The 18,081-nt window shown below is 39.1% G+C and overlaps 1 protein-coding gene across 1 annotated transcript; it reads left to right on the forward strand.

The window, feature by feature from the left end:
• Positions 1–7,902: 7,902 nt before the first annotated feature.
• Positions 7,903–10,685, forward strand: LOC140884211 (FAD-linked sulfhydryl oxidase ERV1). The gene is made up of 6 exons (XM_073290893.1): positions 7,903–8,154; positions 8,428–8,505; positions 8,748–8,795; positions 8,988–9,052; positions 9,865–9,942; positions 10,111–10,685. The coding sequence occupies exons 1-6, from the start codon at positions 7,969–7,971 to the stop codon at positions 10,241–10,243; spliced, it is 588 nt and encodes a 195-aa protein (XP_073146994.1). The 5' UTR covers positions 7,903–7,968; the 3' UTR covers positions 10,244–10,685.
• Positions 10,686–18,081: the final 7,396 nt, after the last annotated feature.

An 18,081-nucleotide genomic window follows, 5' to 3' on the forward strand; every position in this document is an offset into this window, starting at 1 on the left:
GTAGTTCGAAGCATGCGGACCAGTTCGAACCGTCCGAACTCAGCAAATTCCAGGTGTCAAAAGTGGCTTGAACAAGTGGCAGTTCGGACCATTCGATCCCAGTTCGGACCGTCCGAACTCACCGCCAGATTGAGGTGTCAGAATGCACTCTACACGTGAAATTCATGCCAGGATCGGAGCCTCGGAACCCAGGCCTATAAAAAATGGTCTGAGGCTCTCATTTTGAATGTCAAATTTCCTCTCCTCTCCTGGTAATGGCTCTATTTTAAGGGCTTCAGGGACTATTTCTTTAAGTGTTGGAGTAGGAAATAGTATTTTTATTGCGGACAGTGTCCGCAGTAGCAGCCAGGTGGCGGAGCTCTGGCGAGGCATCCAGGGGTCGTCGCTAGGCTATGCCCAGGCTCTGGGGCATGCGACATCAGCGTGCTGACGACGGACGAAGGTTTGGCTTTGGTTCTCTATAGTAGATAGGGAGTATGCTATAGTTTAATTAATGCTTTTAGATCCTAGTAGGTGATGTTTGGCATGCTAGGTAATGCATGGTTATTTATGTTGTAGTGCTGCATAGTAGGCTTGGACCTAGATGGGAGCTTCTAGGATCTACCTTAGTAAAGTACGGAAGTATTATTCGAGATATCCAGATTGAGTATGCATGTATTATGTGTTTGCATGGATTATGTGATTTCATGTTTTATATGCCTTTATATACAACATGTCATGACTATATGTTGCATACATGAGCATATTGATCCTTTACCTTAGAGTTATCCTGTAGTAAGGTGCTCACCCTAGGAGTTTGTGGATGGTTGGATACGTAATTCTTGTGTCAGGTCACCGTGATGGTTGGACACATGTACTAGTATCAGGTCATCATTATCCACTGGGTATATGAGCCACCTCGTAAGGCGATGACGCAACGTGCTATATACCCTGGGCTCGGTCTATGAGCTAGTTTCTTGACCTGAGTGTCTTGGTACTTAGTTCATTTGCATTCATTCGCATATAATAGTGTATACTCATACTCTCGTATTGAGCATGTTAGGCTCACTTTCGGTTATTTTTTGTTGGCTGGATGCCCTATTCGAAGGGGCAGTTGCAGGTAGTTCTCCCGGAGATAGGGAAGTTAGGTGGTGACCAAGTCTAGATAGCAGGGTTACTTGGTATTTGACGTCCTTTAATTCCGCAGTTACTCTGATTAAGATTATTTTATTGAATAATTGCATGCTTAAGTTCTGATTAGTAGGTGGTCACGGTGCGGGTCACTATATTTATGGTATCAGAGCATGCAATAAGATTTTTTGGGACATAGTATTGATTTTGGGTTATCCTTGTAGGATTAAAAGTTGGATTCGATGACGATATCAGTATCAGGAATTGGAATAACAAGATTTCTAGGCTTTTCCAAGATCGTCATTGTCAACGTTGGCAGCAGATGTTCGTATTATGTGGATCCCAGCAGGATGGAGCTGGAAGAGAAGATCCAGTTTTCAACGTCAGGTGCTTCTCAGGGTTGAATGCAATGTGTGACATGTAGTCATCCATTCGACTTCGACCAAGGAAGCCACCCCGGAAGACTCTTCACTAGTAGTTGGAGAGATTGTCAGAAGAATCTTGTCTCATCTACCAGATTAGAAACCCAACAATATTAGAAGGATCCGGTAGATTAGCAAGATTTTATTCTTTTAGATCTTGCAAGGTAGAAGGTTTGCTGACATGAGTGGCAGACAGGAAACTTCATGTTCAAGATCAGTAGACGGAATGAAAGATTTCTGCAAGAGTTTAAATATTGTATTTTGTTGTAAACAGTATTTCAGTTGTAATCAGATGTATTAAAGATTTCAGTATTTGATGTACTCAGTTATTGTTGTATTGTACATCTTTCAGTGTAATCCTTTGATTAAGTTATGTATTACATGTGATTTTAATAAAGATTGTATTAGAACCTGGATTGGTGGTTCAAGTGTTGTAATCTTTGAGATTAACTTAGTTATTTTGAATAAAAGATTGATCATTGTTTAAATGAGTACTTGGGATTTTGTATGTTTTCAATGAATAGTTCTAGATCTTTTACCTAGAATATTCTAGTAAGCCAAGTCTTTTTCAGGGATGATGTGACTCATCAGGACCCAAGAATGTTTGTTCTAGACAGATTTTCTTAGGACAGTTGGCTGTTTTGATCTTTTTAGGTTGTTACCTAGTGATGATGGATTTTCATCAGGATGACAGGCTAAGAAATACCAAGAGTTGGGGACTGTAATCAGGACTAGACGTGAGAAAGCGCGACCCTTAGTCGGTATTACTCTGGAATTTTTCATACTTCATAGGTTGTTTTGGAGCCCTTTGTGCTCCAGAGACTATTTAGGGGAGGCTAATCAGTCTGGGGATTTTGGCAACAGTCACAACAAGGTATAGCTTTGAAAATTGGATAGATACCAGGTGTGGTATCAGGATTTAGTTATCGTCTATTAAGGATACAGATGTCTCGTTGTCAGAAAAGACTTGGAATAGATTTTCCTTGACAATTAATTGTTCTAAGTAGATAATTTTTGATCTTGATTTATGATTTTGGGATTTAATCCAAGAGATTAGTTGAATTGATATTCAACAGTATTTAATTATCAGATGCTTGCAAACTTGGGATTTGAGTTGTGCCTCTGCAGAGAATTTTCCTTGACCAATGATTTTGGTCCAAATAGGAATGTTGCATAGTAATAGAGACTCAGGGATGAGTTATGCCAGGATGCTGATGACTGTCGGGTTTCGAGATGGTATAGTAAGTGCAACCTTATGCCGGTGTACTTTGGAATGATTTTGTTCCATTGTGGCATTTTAGGAAGACTTACCTCAGTCTTGTTGTATGTGCAGTCATAGAAATGGGTATAACTATCAGAAAAGTATTCAGAATTTATTTGAGTCTTCTAGAATTATACTTGGTGCTGGATTAGTGCCAAGGGAATGTGGTGAGTTATCATCTGACTTCATCAGAAATACAGATACTGATTTTGTGGATAGAATAGTCTTGTAAAGGATTCCTTGACAAGGGTATATTCTGGACGGATAGTTTTTATATGTTACTGGGGGAGAACCAGGAGGTTTTACCAGTATTGTCTGATTCTATCAGAGGTATAATTAGTGATCAGGGTCTTGATTACGAGATGAATAGGAAATTCTAAGTAATGAATTTACTTAAGTAAGTTTCCTTGTAAGAATTGGAATTTTATTGATGGGTTATCAAGCAAAGATGAGTTTTATCAGGACACTGTGATGACTTATACTGGGAGACGTGAACTATGATCATTGCAACAGTTACGTTAAAGTATATTTGTTGTCAGTTTGATTAGCTTGAAAAGATACTCAATTCTATTGACAGATTTCATGAGCCTGCTAAATTACAGCATGGATACTACAATATAAGAATTCACTTGGATAGTGGAAAGATGAGCACTTAGGTATTCATGTGTGTGTTTTGAAATTGTCAGTTAAAATGGTGCAAGTTTGGTGCCAAGTGATTTTTGCAACTATTTGTATGAGATAGATAAAGATGTTATATCCCCGTGATGGGGGAGGTAAATATTATTATGTCGAAAGAACGATTGGAATTGTTCACTTTTTGGTAGACTGATAAGATGAGTACAGTACTCAGGAATGTTTTGCAGTAATTCTGGGACTTCAGTGTCAGAAATTTATCTAGCAAGCATTTGAATTTTAATGGATACTAACAGGATAGCATCAAGTGTTTAGACATGGAAAAAGGACAGCAGCTGAGATCTAAGGTTGTCAGATCCAGTGGGATTTTTGTCACCAATTTTTCGGGATGTCTATTTGATGCGTTAGGTCATTGATAAGTTAGATTCGATGAGATCGATTCAGGGGATTTGCTAGGTTGTATTGGTTTTAGGACTTTTCCAAAGTGGGATGAAACAGTTTTGTTCATCTAGTAGCGCAAGTCAGAATTCAACAAGAAATTATTATCCGTGATAGGATAATCAGTATTTTCATTTTCAGGTGTTATCTCAAGTTATGAGATAGATGTCATTATAAGTGATACTAATTGACTTTTGATTAAATAAGAATATTAGTATTGATATCTCCAAGAATAGAACCTAAAGGGTTCAAGAAATCAAGAATTGAGGACAACGATGTTGACACAGGTGTTATGACAAGTGTTAGTCATAAAGTATGAGAATCATTTCGGTGTACAAAGATTTGCGTACGAGATTCTTTCTGGTGGAAAGTAATGAAGAAAAGTGTGTATGAGTATGTTTCTATATGTTTGGTGTATTAGTAGGTCAAGGCAGAACACCGAAGACCTGGAGGATTGCTTCACGGTTTATTCATTCCTGAGTGGAAATGGGAGTTGATCATGATGGACTCCGTGACCCATTTACCGGTGAGCTCGAGGAATTGTGATGTTATCCGGGTTGTAGTGGACCGACTCACCTATCAACACATTTTATTCCTTATAACCGAGACTACAGTTTTGACAGGATGGCACGGTTGTACATCCAGGAGATTGTTCGATTGCACGGAGTGCCTGTGAGAATAGTCAGCGATCGAGATCCCAGGTTTACATCCAGGTTTTGGGGGAGTCTTCAACGCGCTATGGGTACTAATCTTAGCTTGAGTACAACATATCACCCAGAGACTGACGGACAGTCAGAGCGCACGATTCGTACTCTTGAAGATATGTTGGGAGTATGTTCTTTGGACTTTGGTCCAGCTTGGCAAGATCAGTTGCCATTGATTGAGTTTGCGTAACACAAAAGTTATCATCGCAGTATTGGGATGGCTCCGTTTGAGGCGTTGTACGGGCGACAATGTAGTACTCCACTGTTCTGGGAAGAAATGGGAGAGCGACAGATAGAGGGACCAGAGTTAGTCCAACAGGCAGCTTATATTTTTGGACATATCAAGAAGAGGATTAAGACTAAGCAGGATCGGCAAGCTAGCTATGCGAATGTTAAAAGCAGACCTTTGCAGTTTGAGGTGGGCGAGAAGGTGTTCTTGCGAGTTTCACCTTTCCGCAGGATTTGAGATTTGGTCTCAAGGGTAAGCTATCTCATAGGTACATTGGTCCATTCGAGATTCTGGAAAGTGTTGGAGATTTAGCTTACAGGTTAGCTTTACCACCGTATTTTTCTAATATCCACGATGTGTTCCATGTTTCACTGTTACGATGGTATGTGGAATATGAGTCTCATATCTTACAGCCGTCTGAGGTACAGTTGGACTTGGATTTGACATACGTGGAAATATCTTTGCGTATCATAGGTCTCAAAGATAAGGTGTTACGCAACAAGACCATTCCTCTTGTTCTAGTTCAGTGGCAGCGTCGAGGCACTGAGGAGGCCACTTGGGAACTTGAAAGTCGTATGCGTACAGATTATCCAGAATTGTTTTAAAATTGTTGTACTTCAGTTATATCTTGTAAATGTTCAGTTTGAATAAATAGAAATTTTTATTCAGTTTATATCTGCATTCAGTACTTAAGATTATTCGAAGACAAAATATCTTAAGTAGGGGAATAATGTAGTAGCCCGGTTCAATTCCACAAGATTAAGTGATTTTAAACATGTTAAAAAATGACGTATAATTTTAAAAGTGTCAAAACATGTTTAAAGAGTCATTATTTGGTGAAAATAAGAAGAAAATCAGATCCGAAACGTCCAAAAATGGTAGAAAGGGTCCCGGGGGTCTCAGACAGTCCAAAAACAGCCAAACGAGTTTGGAAGGCCCGAAGTAGTTCGGAGCATGCGGACCAGTTCGGACCGTCCGAACTCAGAAAAGTTCAGGTGTCAAAAGTGGCTTGGACAAGTGGCAGTTCGGACCGTCCGAACTCACCGCCAGATTGAGGTGTCAAAATTCACTTTACACGTGGAATTCATGCAAGGATCGGAGCCTCCGAACCCAGTTCGGACCGTCCAAACCCAGGCCTATAAAAAAGGGTCCGAGGCTCTCATTTTGAATATCCAATTTCCTCTAATCTCCCGGTAATGGCTCTATTTTAAGGGCATCTGGACTCTTTCTTTAAGAGTTGGAGTTGGAAATAGTATTTTTATAGCGGACAGTGTCCGCAGTAGCAGCCAGGCAGCGGCGCTCTGGCGAGGCGTCCAGTGGTCGTCGCTAGGCTATGCCCAGGCTCTAGGGTATGCGACATCAGCGGGCTGACGACAGAAGAAGGTATGGCTTTGGTTCCCTATAGTAGATATGGAGTAGGCTATAGTTTAATTAAGGCTTTTAGAGCCTAGTAGGTGATGTTTGGCATGCTAGGTAATGCATGGTTATTTATGTTGTAGTGCTGCATGGTTGGCTTGGACCTAGATGGGAGCTTCTAGGATCTGCCTTAGTAAGGTACGGAAGTATTATTTGAGATATCCAGATTGAGTATGAATGTATTATGTGTTTGCATGGATTATATAATTGCATGTTTTATATGCCTTTATATACAGCATGTCATGACTGTATATTGCATACATGAGCATATTGAGCCTTTATCTTAGAGTTATCCTGTAGTAGGGTGCTCACCCTACGAGTTTGTGGATGGTTGGATACGTAAGTCATGTGTCAGGTCCCGTGATGATTGGACACATGTACTAGTATCAGGTCATCATTATCCAATGGGTATATGAGCCACCTCCTGAGGCAACGACGCAGCGTGCTATATACCCTGGGCTCGGTCTATGAGCTAGTTTCTTGACCTGAGTGTCTTGGTACCCAGTTCATTTGCATTCATGCGCATATAATAGTGTATACTCATACTCTCGTACTGAGCATGTTAGGCTCACTTCCGGTTATTTTCTGTTGGCTGAATGCCCTATTCCATGGGGCAGTTGCAGATAATTCTCCCGGAGACGGAGAGGTTAGACGGTGACCAAGGCTGGATAGCAGAGTTGACCACTAGGATTTGCTTACTTGGTATTTGACTTACTTTAATTCCGCAGTTACTCTGATTAAGATTATTTTATTGATTAATTGCATGCTTAAGTTCTGATTAGTAGGTGATCATGGTACGGTCACTACATATTAGGCAGTGGATCCAGGTTGGGTCGCTACAAAATTCGTTAAATAAGAATGAGAAAAACAAGCAAGAACTAGCTATCTTAAATATGATTTTCTTGAAATTTTCAATAGTGTTCTTCTTGGTTTTGATCGATTTCTGAAATTTTGGTTGATGATTTTGGTGCACATCCAATACCAATTGATTTCTGGGTGGAAGATGAGTGATGGGTAGAAATTTATGAATTTTTGGACAAAGGTTGGTATTTTTTCCTTGAAATTTCCTCACTTTCCTCTCACTTGCATTCAACTTTCTCTTATTCTCTTCTCCCAACTTTTCTCCCTCTAGCCTCACGTTTTTGGCTGAAATTTCTGATTCAATTGACATCTAAAGAGACCTATCTATGGCAGGAATTTCATCCTTTTGATTTATAAGAGAATGACAAGTGTTTATTAACTTTTTGTTGTCCAAAAACAACAAGTGTCAACGTTTTTTTTTTAAAAATAAAAATAAAGTAGAATTAAATAAATATATTTATATTTTATTTTATATAACTCAGTTTATTATGTTATTATCTCTTTTTTTTTCTTTTAATTTTCTGGTTTTTCTATAAGTTTTTATTTTATAAATTTTGGGAATATTGTCAATAAATTTTTATTTTATTATTATTACTAATTCAAATACTTAAAATTTAATTAAATACCTCAAAATAATTTTTGGAGTGTTACATCGAGACTTTTGCAGAATTTTTTAAAATTAAATTTAAATAACATTTGACTTTTTAAAATTCTACAAAAATTAATTTTGAATATCATCCGACTTTTTATGAAATAAGTAAAAGTACATATTAAATACTTGTGAGCTTTTTAACTGCTAAAAAATCATTAACAATTTAGAACTATTGAACCAATAAACCCCTCATATTATTGTTATCTATCGTTTTGAAGAACATCAGCAGTCGCTGATGCACCATGTCCGAGAATCCTGTGCAGCATCTTCTTCAAGCATTCAACTACATTTCACGATGTGTTCAAACCCAACTCGCAAGATTTATTCTACGCTCGGATCAGCCTCCAGCTTCGGCCCAGAAGGACAACCTTCTTACATCTCTGTCCTCATACTCAGTCGGTGCTTTTCATCCTGAAACTCTTCAGAAAGTAATCCCCTTTTCACTTTTCTTTGGAAATATACTTCTGTCATGGCTGCATGGGTTTTGGTCTCGTTGCTGTTTGGTGGAATGGTGTGTTCGTAAATGCATGTTACCTGTTCGATAAAAGTTGGAAGTGGAATTACAAAGACATCTCTTTTGTTTACGAGTGTTTTCATGATTTATGTGATTTTTCTTGCTGCGTTTAGTACCATTCTGATTGGTAAGTTGCAGATAGATGCAAACATATTTGTCATTTTCTTGTTTCTAAATAATTTTTCAGCAAAAACCATCCGGACCTACAACAAGAGAGGATCTTGGAAGAGCCACTTGGACCTTTCTTCACACTCTTGCTGCTCAGGTATTTTCACACTATGTATTTCGTCCTTCAAATTCAGTTTTGGAACTTGTTACATTGTTTATGATTGAATCTTTTGGTCAGTAATTTTCTATCATTTATATAAATTCCATTTGGTGTATGTCGTCCGTGCTTCCATTTTCTTAAAGGTTAAATGATTTTGGTTTTCCGCATTCGGCATTCAAAGTATTTTGTAAGTAACAATGACTTCACATCTTGAAATGATTTTTTTCTTTTATGGCCAGTATCCAGAGAAGCCAACCAGGCAACAGAAGAAGGATGTGAAAGAGCTGGTATGATCGTTATTCTGTCTTTATTTTTGTGTGTATATCAGAGTTCATATTCTTTTGTGTATGTAAATAGTTTTTGCTGTTGTTCTAAATCAGTTGCGGAGGAAAGCAGACGGGGATGTGTTTTAGCGCTTGCAAGCCAATGCGTTATGCAGTTTGTGGGAACAATCTAATGTCTTTGCATATTTCATGTAGATGGCCATATTGTCTCGGATGTATCCTTGCAAGGAATGTGCGGATCACTTCAGAGAGGTATTAATGTAAGTGTTATCTTTTTGATTCTCCAGTGCATTAAGTTTGATTTCATTTCTTGAAACAATGTTTTTCATCTCAATGTGTGTCATTTTTTGAATATTTATTTTCCATCTTTAGTGTTTTTTTTAAAAATAATTCACTTATTTGAACCAAGTATAATAATATGCCTTCTTAGAACATTGAACTAAGTATAATAATATGCCTTCTTAGAACACAATATTATTCAATCTATCTTTCTTCATTCTACCTTTTCAAATAACCATCAAGAGTAACTGCATGAATGTGATGTACTGTCTATCTAATCAACTTCTGTAACAATATCCAAATACCATTTTGAAAATACAGAAAGAAACCTACGTCCCAATTTTCATAAAGTTTGAGATGACAGAAGTGAAAGGCCAATCAAACACATCCTCTTCCTCTGCCTCTAAAAACATTCATGTTTGTTTTCTGAATTGAAAGTAATTGTTTGCTATAAGTTTAAGCAACAAATGCTTATTTCTGTTGAAGCCTAAACTGGTTGATAATGACACGGTTGAATGTTGTTATTATCTTGGAAAAGATTAATGGTCATTGTTATTGATAGCTGCGATATCCTTTTGCTCATCCACACACACACACACACACACACACACACACACACACACACACACATATATATATGTAGGAGTCTAAGAATTTAGATGTTAATAGCAACGTAAATGGGTTTGTAACACTTTGGTTCTCCTTACTCATAATTTAGATGGTCTTAAAGGCTTCCAAATGATAATTCTTATTTCCCAACTAATAGACATTTTTGGACTTCAAACTTACGCAGAGCAACTCCGGTTCAGGCGGGATCTCATGACGAATTCTCCCACTGGTTATGCCATGTGCACAATGTTGTTAATCGAAGGTACCAAATGCATAAAACAATCGTGTACATTTTGCGGCTTCATTTAACAGAATGCACCTCTAGCAAGCTCGAAACAACAAACTGATTCAATATTCCTAAACTGCCGAACAAAATTTGTTTACATGTTCTTGCTTGCATGAACTACTATCCTTATTCTTGTTTCAACAGCTTAGGAAAACTTACTTTTCCATGTGAACGAGTTGATGCACGGTGGGGGAAGCTAGAGTGTGAGAATCGTGCATGTGATCTACAAGGGGCTGCTTCAATAGATGTTGCTAATGATGCACACAAGAGAAGATAAGTCCTCCACAAACAATTTCTGGATTTAGTTTATGTTAGAATGGGATAGATACTCATTACACACCAAATGCCATTAGACTAGTGGGTTCCACATACATTTAAATGTGGAAACCACATAAATTCACACACATCAAATAATGGGTGTTACAAGGGCTTAGTGTTTCGCCCAGTTTAGTATTGAATAGGAGTATCTTTCCATTCGGATTTGTCACCATCCAAGAGTGTTTCAAAGCAATTTGTCACAATATTTATTAGAGAACAAAGAAGCGACAACAATGGCAGAACCAAAGAGGCATCTACATTTTTGCAACAGCATCACATTCGAGACAATATCGCCATCCTTGAATTGTGCAAAGATGTTAGATGGCTCCCACACATTTGCAAGCACTGAATTCAATCCTCATATGCTTTTTTCCGGCTAACTGATACAGAACAATAACATATGGTATATATACATGTGCGAAAAATGAACTACATATAATTATTTTAGTTTGATATCTAAAAGAAAATCAATTTGACATTAAGCGAAAACTAACTCATTTGATCATTACCTATGGCTAGGAGTAGGTGTGTAAACGAATCGAACCGTATTTGAAATTATTGAATTCAACGTGGACTTGAACATGTTCCAACTTTTTTTCTGAGATTTGATTATTTTGTTTGATAATTTGTAAACCGCTCACAAACTTTAATATTTTATAATTTATAATTATAATATAATGTAATATGATATAATATAGTTATTTATTAAACAATATATTTTGAGTCATTCGAGTATTTATTTTCGAGCAATAGTTCGTGAGAGGATTCAATCTTTCGATCTAAATTCAAACTCAAGTTCCAATTTGAATATAATTCGAACCTTTAAATTTTCTTCATAATATAAGTTTCTCGATCTCAGTTCCTTTGTTTGGTTCTGTCAGATTCTATAGATAATATATGATTTGTATTAATCTTGTAATATGGTAGATGGATCTTGCATATTATGTCAGTTGTATAGTGAATATTCTATCCTAGATTTGTAGGGATCTCATTACTAGATTTAGAATATTAGGTTCTTATGTATATGTAACGTTGTATTCAATTGGTGAATACCAGAAATTTTATTCTCTCTGCTCTTTTTTTTGGTGCCAGAGTCAGTTTTCATCCATCTCTAGCAAAATGTCAGATAATGTTGTAATTATCCGTAATATGATGTTGCTGCTTACATATTGTGGCAATGGTGGACTTGCAAATTTCCGTTATGCTAATAGATTGAGTAGAAAAAAATTACTTGAAGTGGTCCCAACTTGTGTAGGAGCCATGATAAGGAATATGTTTTGTGGACTTACTTCCTAAGGTAGGGTGCCACATACACGACTCTGGGACTCGTCATCTCTATGTGTTGTCTTCTTATTGGAATTACATGGTGAATTATTCGCGTCATGTGTTTCTTTCTTTCGTGCCTCCACTTTTGAGCTGGAGGTGGACGAATTGTCGCTGTTATCCGTTTTTCCCACCTTGCTATTCTGTTGGGATGCTAGGAACTGTGGCAAAGCAACACTCGCTACATTGGTGGTGGTCTCCTCTAACATGGTTCTCAATTCCTCATCGCCTCTTCAGTGATCTGCATCTCGGGTGGTGGTTGGGTTATAGGAGGTGGTCGCCCACTGTCATCAGAATCTTGAGAGGCGTGAGATTATTACCCATTCTTAGTGGCAAGGTAAACATTTTCCCACAACGACACCAAGATGATGTAGAACAAACTACAAAATTCAACAGCTTCGCAAATAGGCTCATAAACAGAACCAGGTGGTCGTAGATGATTGGCTGGCAGATAAGTCTTCGTAGTCGTAGATCGGTAAATAGCAAACTTCATGGATTGTCACATGTGTCACGAACACTCTTCAGAAGCGTCGGGGTTTGAAACTAGTTCGACATTGTCGGGATTTCCAATAGTACGCCAAGAGTACTACCTCAATCATGGAACATGGCGAATTTAAAGATGTTTTACGCTTAGAAAGACAATACTAAGACTCTGTAAGATGTCAATGATGAAAACGAGCTCGAACTCGAGACTATAATCTGTGATGCTTTGCTTTGACTGTGCAAGGCCCGAGACCACACTGAGGCTTTACATGATAGGACTGTGTTTTGACTCGTTTACCGAATCTTGAGGGTCATTAGTAGGTGAGATTGGGTGCAGTTGTGACACATGTAAAACTAGGAGTCAGTGCATTGTAGTCGAGAAATTCATTGCTCGCCTACAAGTGTGGATATCCTATGTGATTTAGAGGGTGTTTGGCTGAGCTTATAAGCTTTTCAAATTTGTTAGGTAAAAATTTTTCTAAACAACTTATAAGTTGTTTTTAAAAAAGTAAGGTCACCCCTACTTTTTTAGAAAATATCTTTTTTCTGAAAAGTCAATAATCTTTAGGTTTTTTAAAGGTTAATAACATTTGGGTTTCTGAAAGGTTAATAAACTTTTTGAAGGGTCAAATAATCGTTTATACATCCTTTGTTTGGATTTTTGAAAGGTTAATAACCTTTTTGAAGGGTCAAATAACCTTTGATATGTCGAAAGGACACTGACCCTTGGCATACTGAAGAGTCATTCTGTAGTATCCCGATTCCTAATTAAGTTACTCAACTGCCTAAACATAATTAAAAGATTTTTAATTGGAATTAAGGAGTTGAAAATTGGATTCAGAATGTTCGGAAATGGTTCCAAGGGTTTCAAGTCATTGGACAGTTCGGAAGCTCCGAAGAGTAGTTGGGAAACACCGAACTGGTTTGGAAGCAACGTTGTACTTCGAAGGCAGAGGGTGATTTCGAAAGCTCCGAACTCAAGATTGGATGGTCGATTGCCTTTGGATAAGAATGTATAGGCTTTTTGATTGGTGAACTGACGTGAGATAGATCGGAAGGTCCGAACCCCAGTTCGGAAGGTCCGAACTCCGTCGGCAGTAATGTGTTGTCCAATTAGGGGCACGCGTTTGGTGGCTAGAGATCGAAAGTTCCGATGGAGAGATCGGAAGCTACGAAGTCCGTTCGGAAGCTTCGAAGGTGGAATCGGTAGTTTCGATCGATGTCTATAAATAAAGGCCGAGAGCTTCACTTTTTATCACCAATTCACTCTTCTCTCTCTCTCTTCTTTGGAGGTTTTGGAGGGCTTCTGGGCGTTGTCTTGAGGTCCAGTCGATAGCAAGGTGCTACCGGGTTCGTATCATAGTTGTGCTTTGAGTTTGGGGTCATCGCCATCAAAGGGCTAACGACGGACGCAGGTATAAGTTTAAACTTTGATTAGCTTCAGTCAATAGCTATTATTATAGGTAAAACTTTTAGAAGGTAATAAGTGATACGATGATTATCTGCTTATATGCTTGGACTATAGAGCCCATTTTGCCAGATTGATTGTATTGAGGTACATACGTACTATCCGATATTTTCTGGTTGAGTATGCAAGTTTTATGTTTGCATGGTTTATATGACATGACTTATGTGCATATATTATTTCACCATTATTATGTTGCATGCTTTATCATGTTGAGTCTATATATTGATATAACCAGTAGTGGGGTCGCTCATCCCCGAGTTATTGAGTGGATGGTTGGACCCGTTGGATTACGTGGTCAGGTCACATATATTCACATTTTCTTTCTGGTATGAGAGCCCCCTCCTAATGCGACGGCCCAACGCGTGACATACCATGACTCCACTTGATTGAGCAGTGTTTTCTGTCATGATAGGTTTTCGGTACCCGTTCATTTGCATTAGCATTCATAGCATATGTATACTCATATTTTGTACTTAGCGTTGTTAGCTCACGTCCTCGGTTTTTGGTTCTTGACACCCCATTCTACGGGGCAAGGCTTAGGTTGAACATACCGGAAGGTAGCAGTCATTGAGCTGTAGCGGTGTTGGGATTTTTTCTGTACCAGGTTTCCATTTGTGGATTTTTAGTATTGTCATTCGTTCGGGTTGTATAACAGTTGATTTCGGTACCGGTTGTATTCCTTCAGTGGTATTGTTGAATCATTTGAGTTTATTCTAGTTTTTATTGATTATTATGTTTTAAGATATTTATTGCATGCTTAAGTTTGATTGGTAGGTGATTTCGGAGCGGGTCACAACATTTATGGTATCAGATCTAGCAATGAGATTTGAGATTTAAGAAAGTAGTTTTTGGGTTAATTTATGTTGCTTTTGTAGATGGCAGACCGAAAACGAGAGTCACGGGAGCTTCGGTGGACGCTGGGGAGATGATGAGGAGCGAGATCATCATCGTGGAACCGTCACGACAGGGATGGGAGACGTTGCTTTGACATGCATAGATTTGTCCAGATGGAGCCAAAACCGCTCGTGGGAGGGGAATTTCCGGATGCTGCGGAGAACTGGTTAGAACACATGGAGAGTTTCTTTTAGGTTTTCCACTACACCGAAGAGCAACGGATGGCGGTGGTCAACTTCCTACTGGAAGGGTGTGCTCGCAAGTGGTGGAAGTCCACTTTTGCGCCCATGATATTTGAGCGAGACGTAGCTATATGGGCCGAGTTCCGTACAGCAATTCGGAAGCTGTACTTTCCTCAAGCACTCCGCCAGAATAAGACGAACGAGCTGCTCAATCTGAAATAGGGCAACATGACGATGAAAGAGTATCAACCGAAATTCTTTGGGTTGTTGTCGTATTGCTCGTATATTGCTGCCAGCTCGGAGGCCAAGTACGATCACTTTCTTCAGGGCCTCAACCTCGAGATCCATGACCGAGTGGCTATCTGTAATTATCCGATGTCGTACGAGGGATTGGTTAATCGATGTCGACAGGCAGAGAACAATATCCAGCGTAACAAGTCTTTCTCTTCCTTCCCACCAAGTAGTTCTTTGGGGCCTAAACCCAGTCTTTCAAGAAGCCTGGTGCATCTTTTTCTTCTTTGAGTTTTGGTGGTGGTGTTTTACAATTCGGGAATAAGAAAGGTCAGTGTGAGCATTGTGGAGGATGTCATTCGTCCGAAAAGTGCCGTAGAGCAAAAGGTACTTGTTTCTGTTGTGGCAAGATGGGCCACATGAAGAGAGATTGTCCTTAGTCTATTTGGGAATCAACATCTGGTTCGGTTCCCAGGCATCAGTTCCGCAAAGGCCAGCTGGACAGTTTGTTGGGAGCACGAATTAGAGGTCGCATATCCCAGGGCAGGTTTTTGCACTGAGCCAAGATTAGGTTCAGAGGGAGAATGAGGAGGTCATCGCAAATACATTTCTTTTATCTTGTATTCCTGCATTCGTTCTCATAGATACTGGTGCATCACATTCATTCATTTCTGCACGTTTTGTTAAGTGTCATAGATTGCCGTATATATCTTTAGATGTAGTGCTTTCTATGTCTACCCCGACCGGCCACTCAGCTTTGGCCAAGCGTGTAGTCTTGGGTTGCTCTTCAGAGTTTGAGGGCTTTTATTTATCGGTGAACCTTATGATCTTAGCGATGGAGGATTTTGATTGTATCTTGGGTATCGATATTTTAACTTCTTATCAAGATACTGTGGACTATTACCAGAAGATTGTTCAGTTTCGTCTGGCTGAAGGAGAGAGTTGGTTTTTCTATGATGAGAGAATGCGATCCTTATGCCTTTGATATCAGCTCTGAGAGCTTTTAGGGCTTTGGAGGTGAGTGGGGAAAGCTACCTTATCTATGCGATTGACACGTCCACAGGGAGCAGGACTATTGAGGAGTTGCTAGTTGTTTGCTAGTATCCAGATGTTTTTCCGGATGAGATTCCAGGGTTTCATCCAGTTCGAGAGGTTGAGCTCGGGATCGAGCTTGTGCCAGGGAAGACACCGATTTCTCGTGCACCTTATCGTTTGGCACCATCAGAGATGAGGGAGTTGCAACAGCAGTTGCAAGATTTATTGGATAAGGGTTACATCCGACCGAGCATTTCACCTTGGGGAGCGCCATTACTATTCGTCAAGAAGAAATATGGTTCTATATCTGTATCGAATACAGACAGTTGAACCAAGTGACGATCAAGAACAAGTATCTTTTGCCACGCATTGATGATATGTTTGACCACCTTCAGGGTACCTCTGTGTATTCCAAGATCAACTTGAGGTCAGGGTATCATTAGTTACGAGTTCGAGATGAGGATGTTTCGAAGACTATATTTCGTATGAGGTATGGTCACTACCAGTTTTTAGTGATGCCTTCTGGGTTGACAAATGCACCTGCAGTGTTCATGGATCTGATGAACAGAGTCTTCCATAGTTATTTAGACAAGTTCGTCGTGGTGTTTATTGACGACATTTTGATCTACTCGCACAATGTTGATGAACATGCGCAACACTTGAGGTTTGTATTGTAGATTCCCCGTGAGAAGCAGTTGTATGCCAAGTTTAGTAAGTGCGGGTTCTAGATTGATTGGGTAGCGTTGCTAGGTCATGTAATTTCTCAGGATGGTGTTTCAGTGGACCCGAGTAAGATATAAGCTATATTGAATTGGTCGCATCCGACGACAACTTCAGAGATTCGTAGCTTCTTGGTTTTAGCAGGCCACTATCGACGATTCATCGAGAATTCTCCCAGATTGTTAAACCAATGACGCAGTTGACAAGGAAGGATGATCCTTTTGTCTGGTCGGCCGAGTGTGAGCAGAGCTTTGATAAGTTGAGGAGTCGACTGACTACTGAGCCAGTTCTTGCTTTACCATCTGGTTCCGTAGGTTAAATGGTGTACAAAGATGTATCTCTTCAGGGTTTGGTTGTGCACTGACACAGAATGGGCATATGATTGCATATGCTTCCCGAAAGTTGAAGATCAATGAAGAACTATGATTGTGAGATTAAGTATCATCCAGGTTCTGCTAATCTAGCTGCAGACGCACTTAGTCGTAAGGTCTATGTTAGTTCTCTTCACACCAGTGCATTATCCAATGCAGTTCAGGAGTGTTGTTATTTGTGTTTAATGTTTTGACACAATAAAGAACAACAATGGATCCGAGTCTTTTCAGTGTAACTGAGCCATCATTGTTTGCCCGTATCCGACAAGTACAATTTTCGTATCCGAAGACGCAGAAGTTAGCCAAGCTTGCTCAGGGAGACAACACATCTGGTTTCCATTTTCAGACGGACGGATTGTGGTGTTTGTGATAGTTGTGTTTTGTGTTCCATATTTTAATGTCATTTTACTATTGTTTTACATGCATTCATATGTTTTTAATTAAGTTTTTATTCATATTTTAAGCATCCTGTCTATATAACATGTCCCCGGATTTATTGTGTAGGAAATGATATTTGGTTGAAAAAGTTCCACAGAACCGTTCTCGCTCGATCTGTTGTTTCTTACTGATCGAATGAGAAAGGAAGTGATTGCGGGACAGAAGATGCTGCGCTCGATCGGTTACTTTTTACCGATCGAGCGGAAGGAAAGATAGATGTGAGGCAGAGAGCTTCCCGTTCGATCCGCATCTTTCTACCGATCGAGCGGACGAAGGAGAAAAGAAAGAAGATTTGGGCAGGACTATGTGCGCTCGATCGGTCATTTTCTATCGATCGAGCGCGACGCGGATTTCGGGAAAAAAATTATAAAAAAGAAAATTTGCTTTTGAAGGATTCTAGTCTTTAACTAGGTTATTATTCCGAATTTTGAACAATCTTGTAATTAGAATTGGAGGGTTGAACACCAAGAACTCTTTGGCGGCTAGGTTTTCTTCTTAATTTTCTTAGATTTCATATTTTATTTTGAAATTTTCTTAGGATTTTCATGAGTATGTGTGGCTAAGTTTTAGTTCTTGGCAGAGGAAGACGAACCTTTGAAGTTTTATTTATCTCGTGAGATTTTGAATTTCATTGTTTGATTTTTATTTGAGT

This window comes from Henckelia pumila, chromosome 2 (genome assembly GCF_033568475.1).
Source record: "Henckelia pumila isolate YLH828 chromosome 2, ASM3356847v2, whole genome shotgun sequence".
NCBI classification, from domain to species: domain Eukaryota; kingdom Viridiplantae; phylum Streptophyta; class Magnoliopsida; order Lamiales; family Gesneriaceae; genus Henckelia; species Henckelia pumila.

What these genes read in the sequence shown, in the direction of transcription:
- LOC140884211 (XM_073290893.1), top strand. Translation starts at nt 7,969, where the DNA reads ATGTCCGAGAATCCTGTGCAGCATCTTCTTCAAGCATTCAACTACATT. An exon ending in AGAAGGATGTGAAAGAGCTG is followed by an intron (nt 8,796 to 8,987) that starts GTATGATCGTTA and finishes TATTTCATGTAG; the next exon opens with ATGGCCATATTGTCTCGGAT. An exon ending in CACAATGTTGTTAATCGAAG is followed by an intron (nt 9,943 to 10,110) that starts GTACCAAATGCA and finishes TTGTTTCAACAG; the next exon opens with CTTAGGAAAACTTACTTTTC.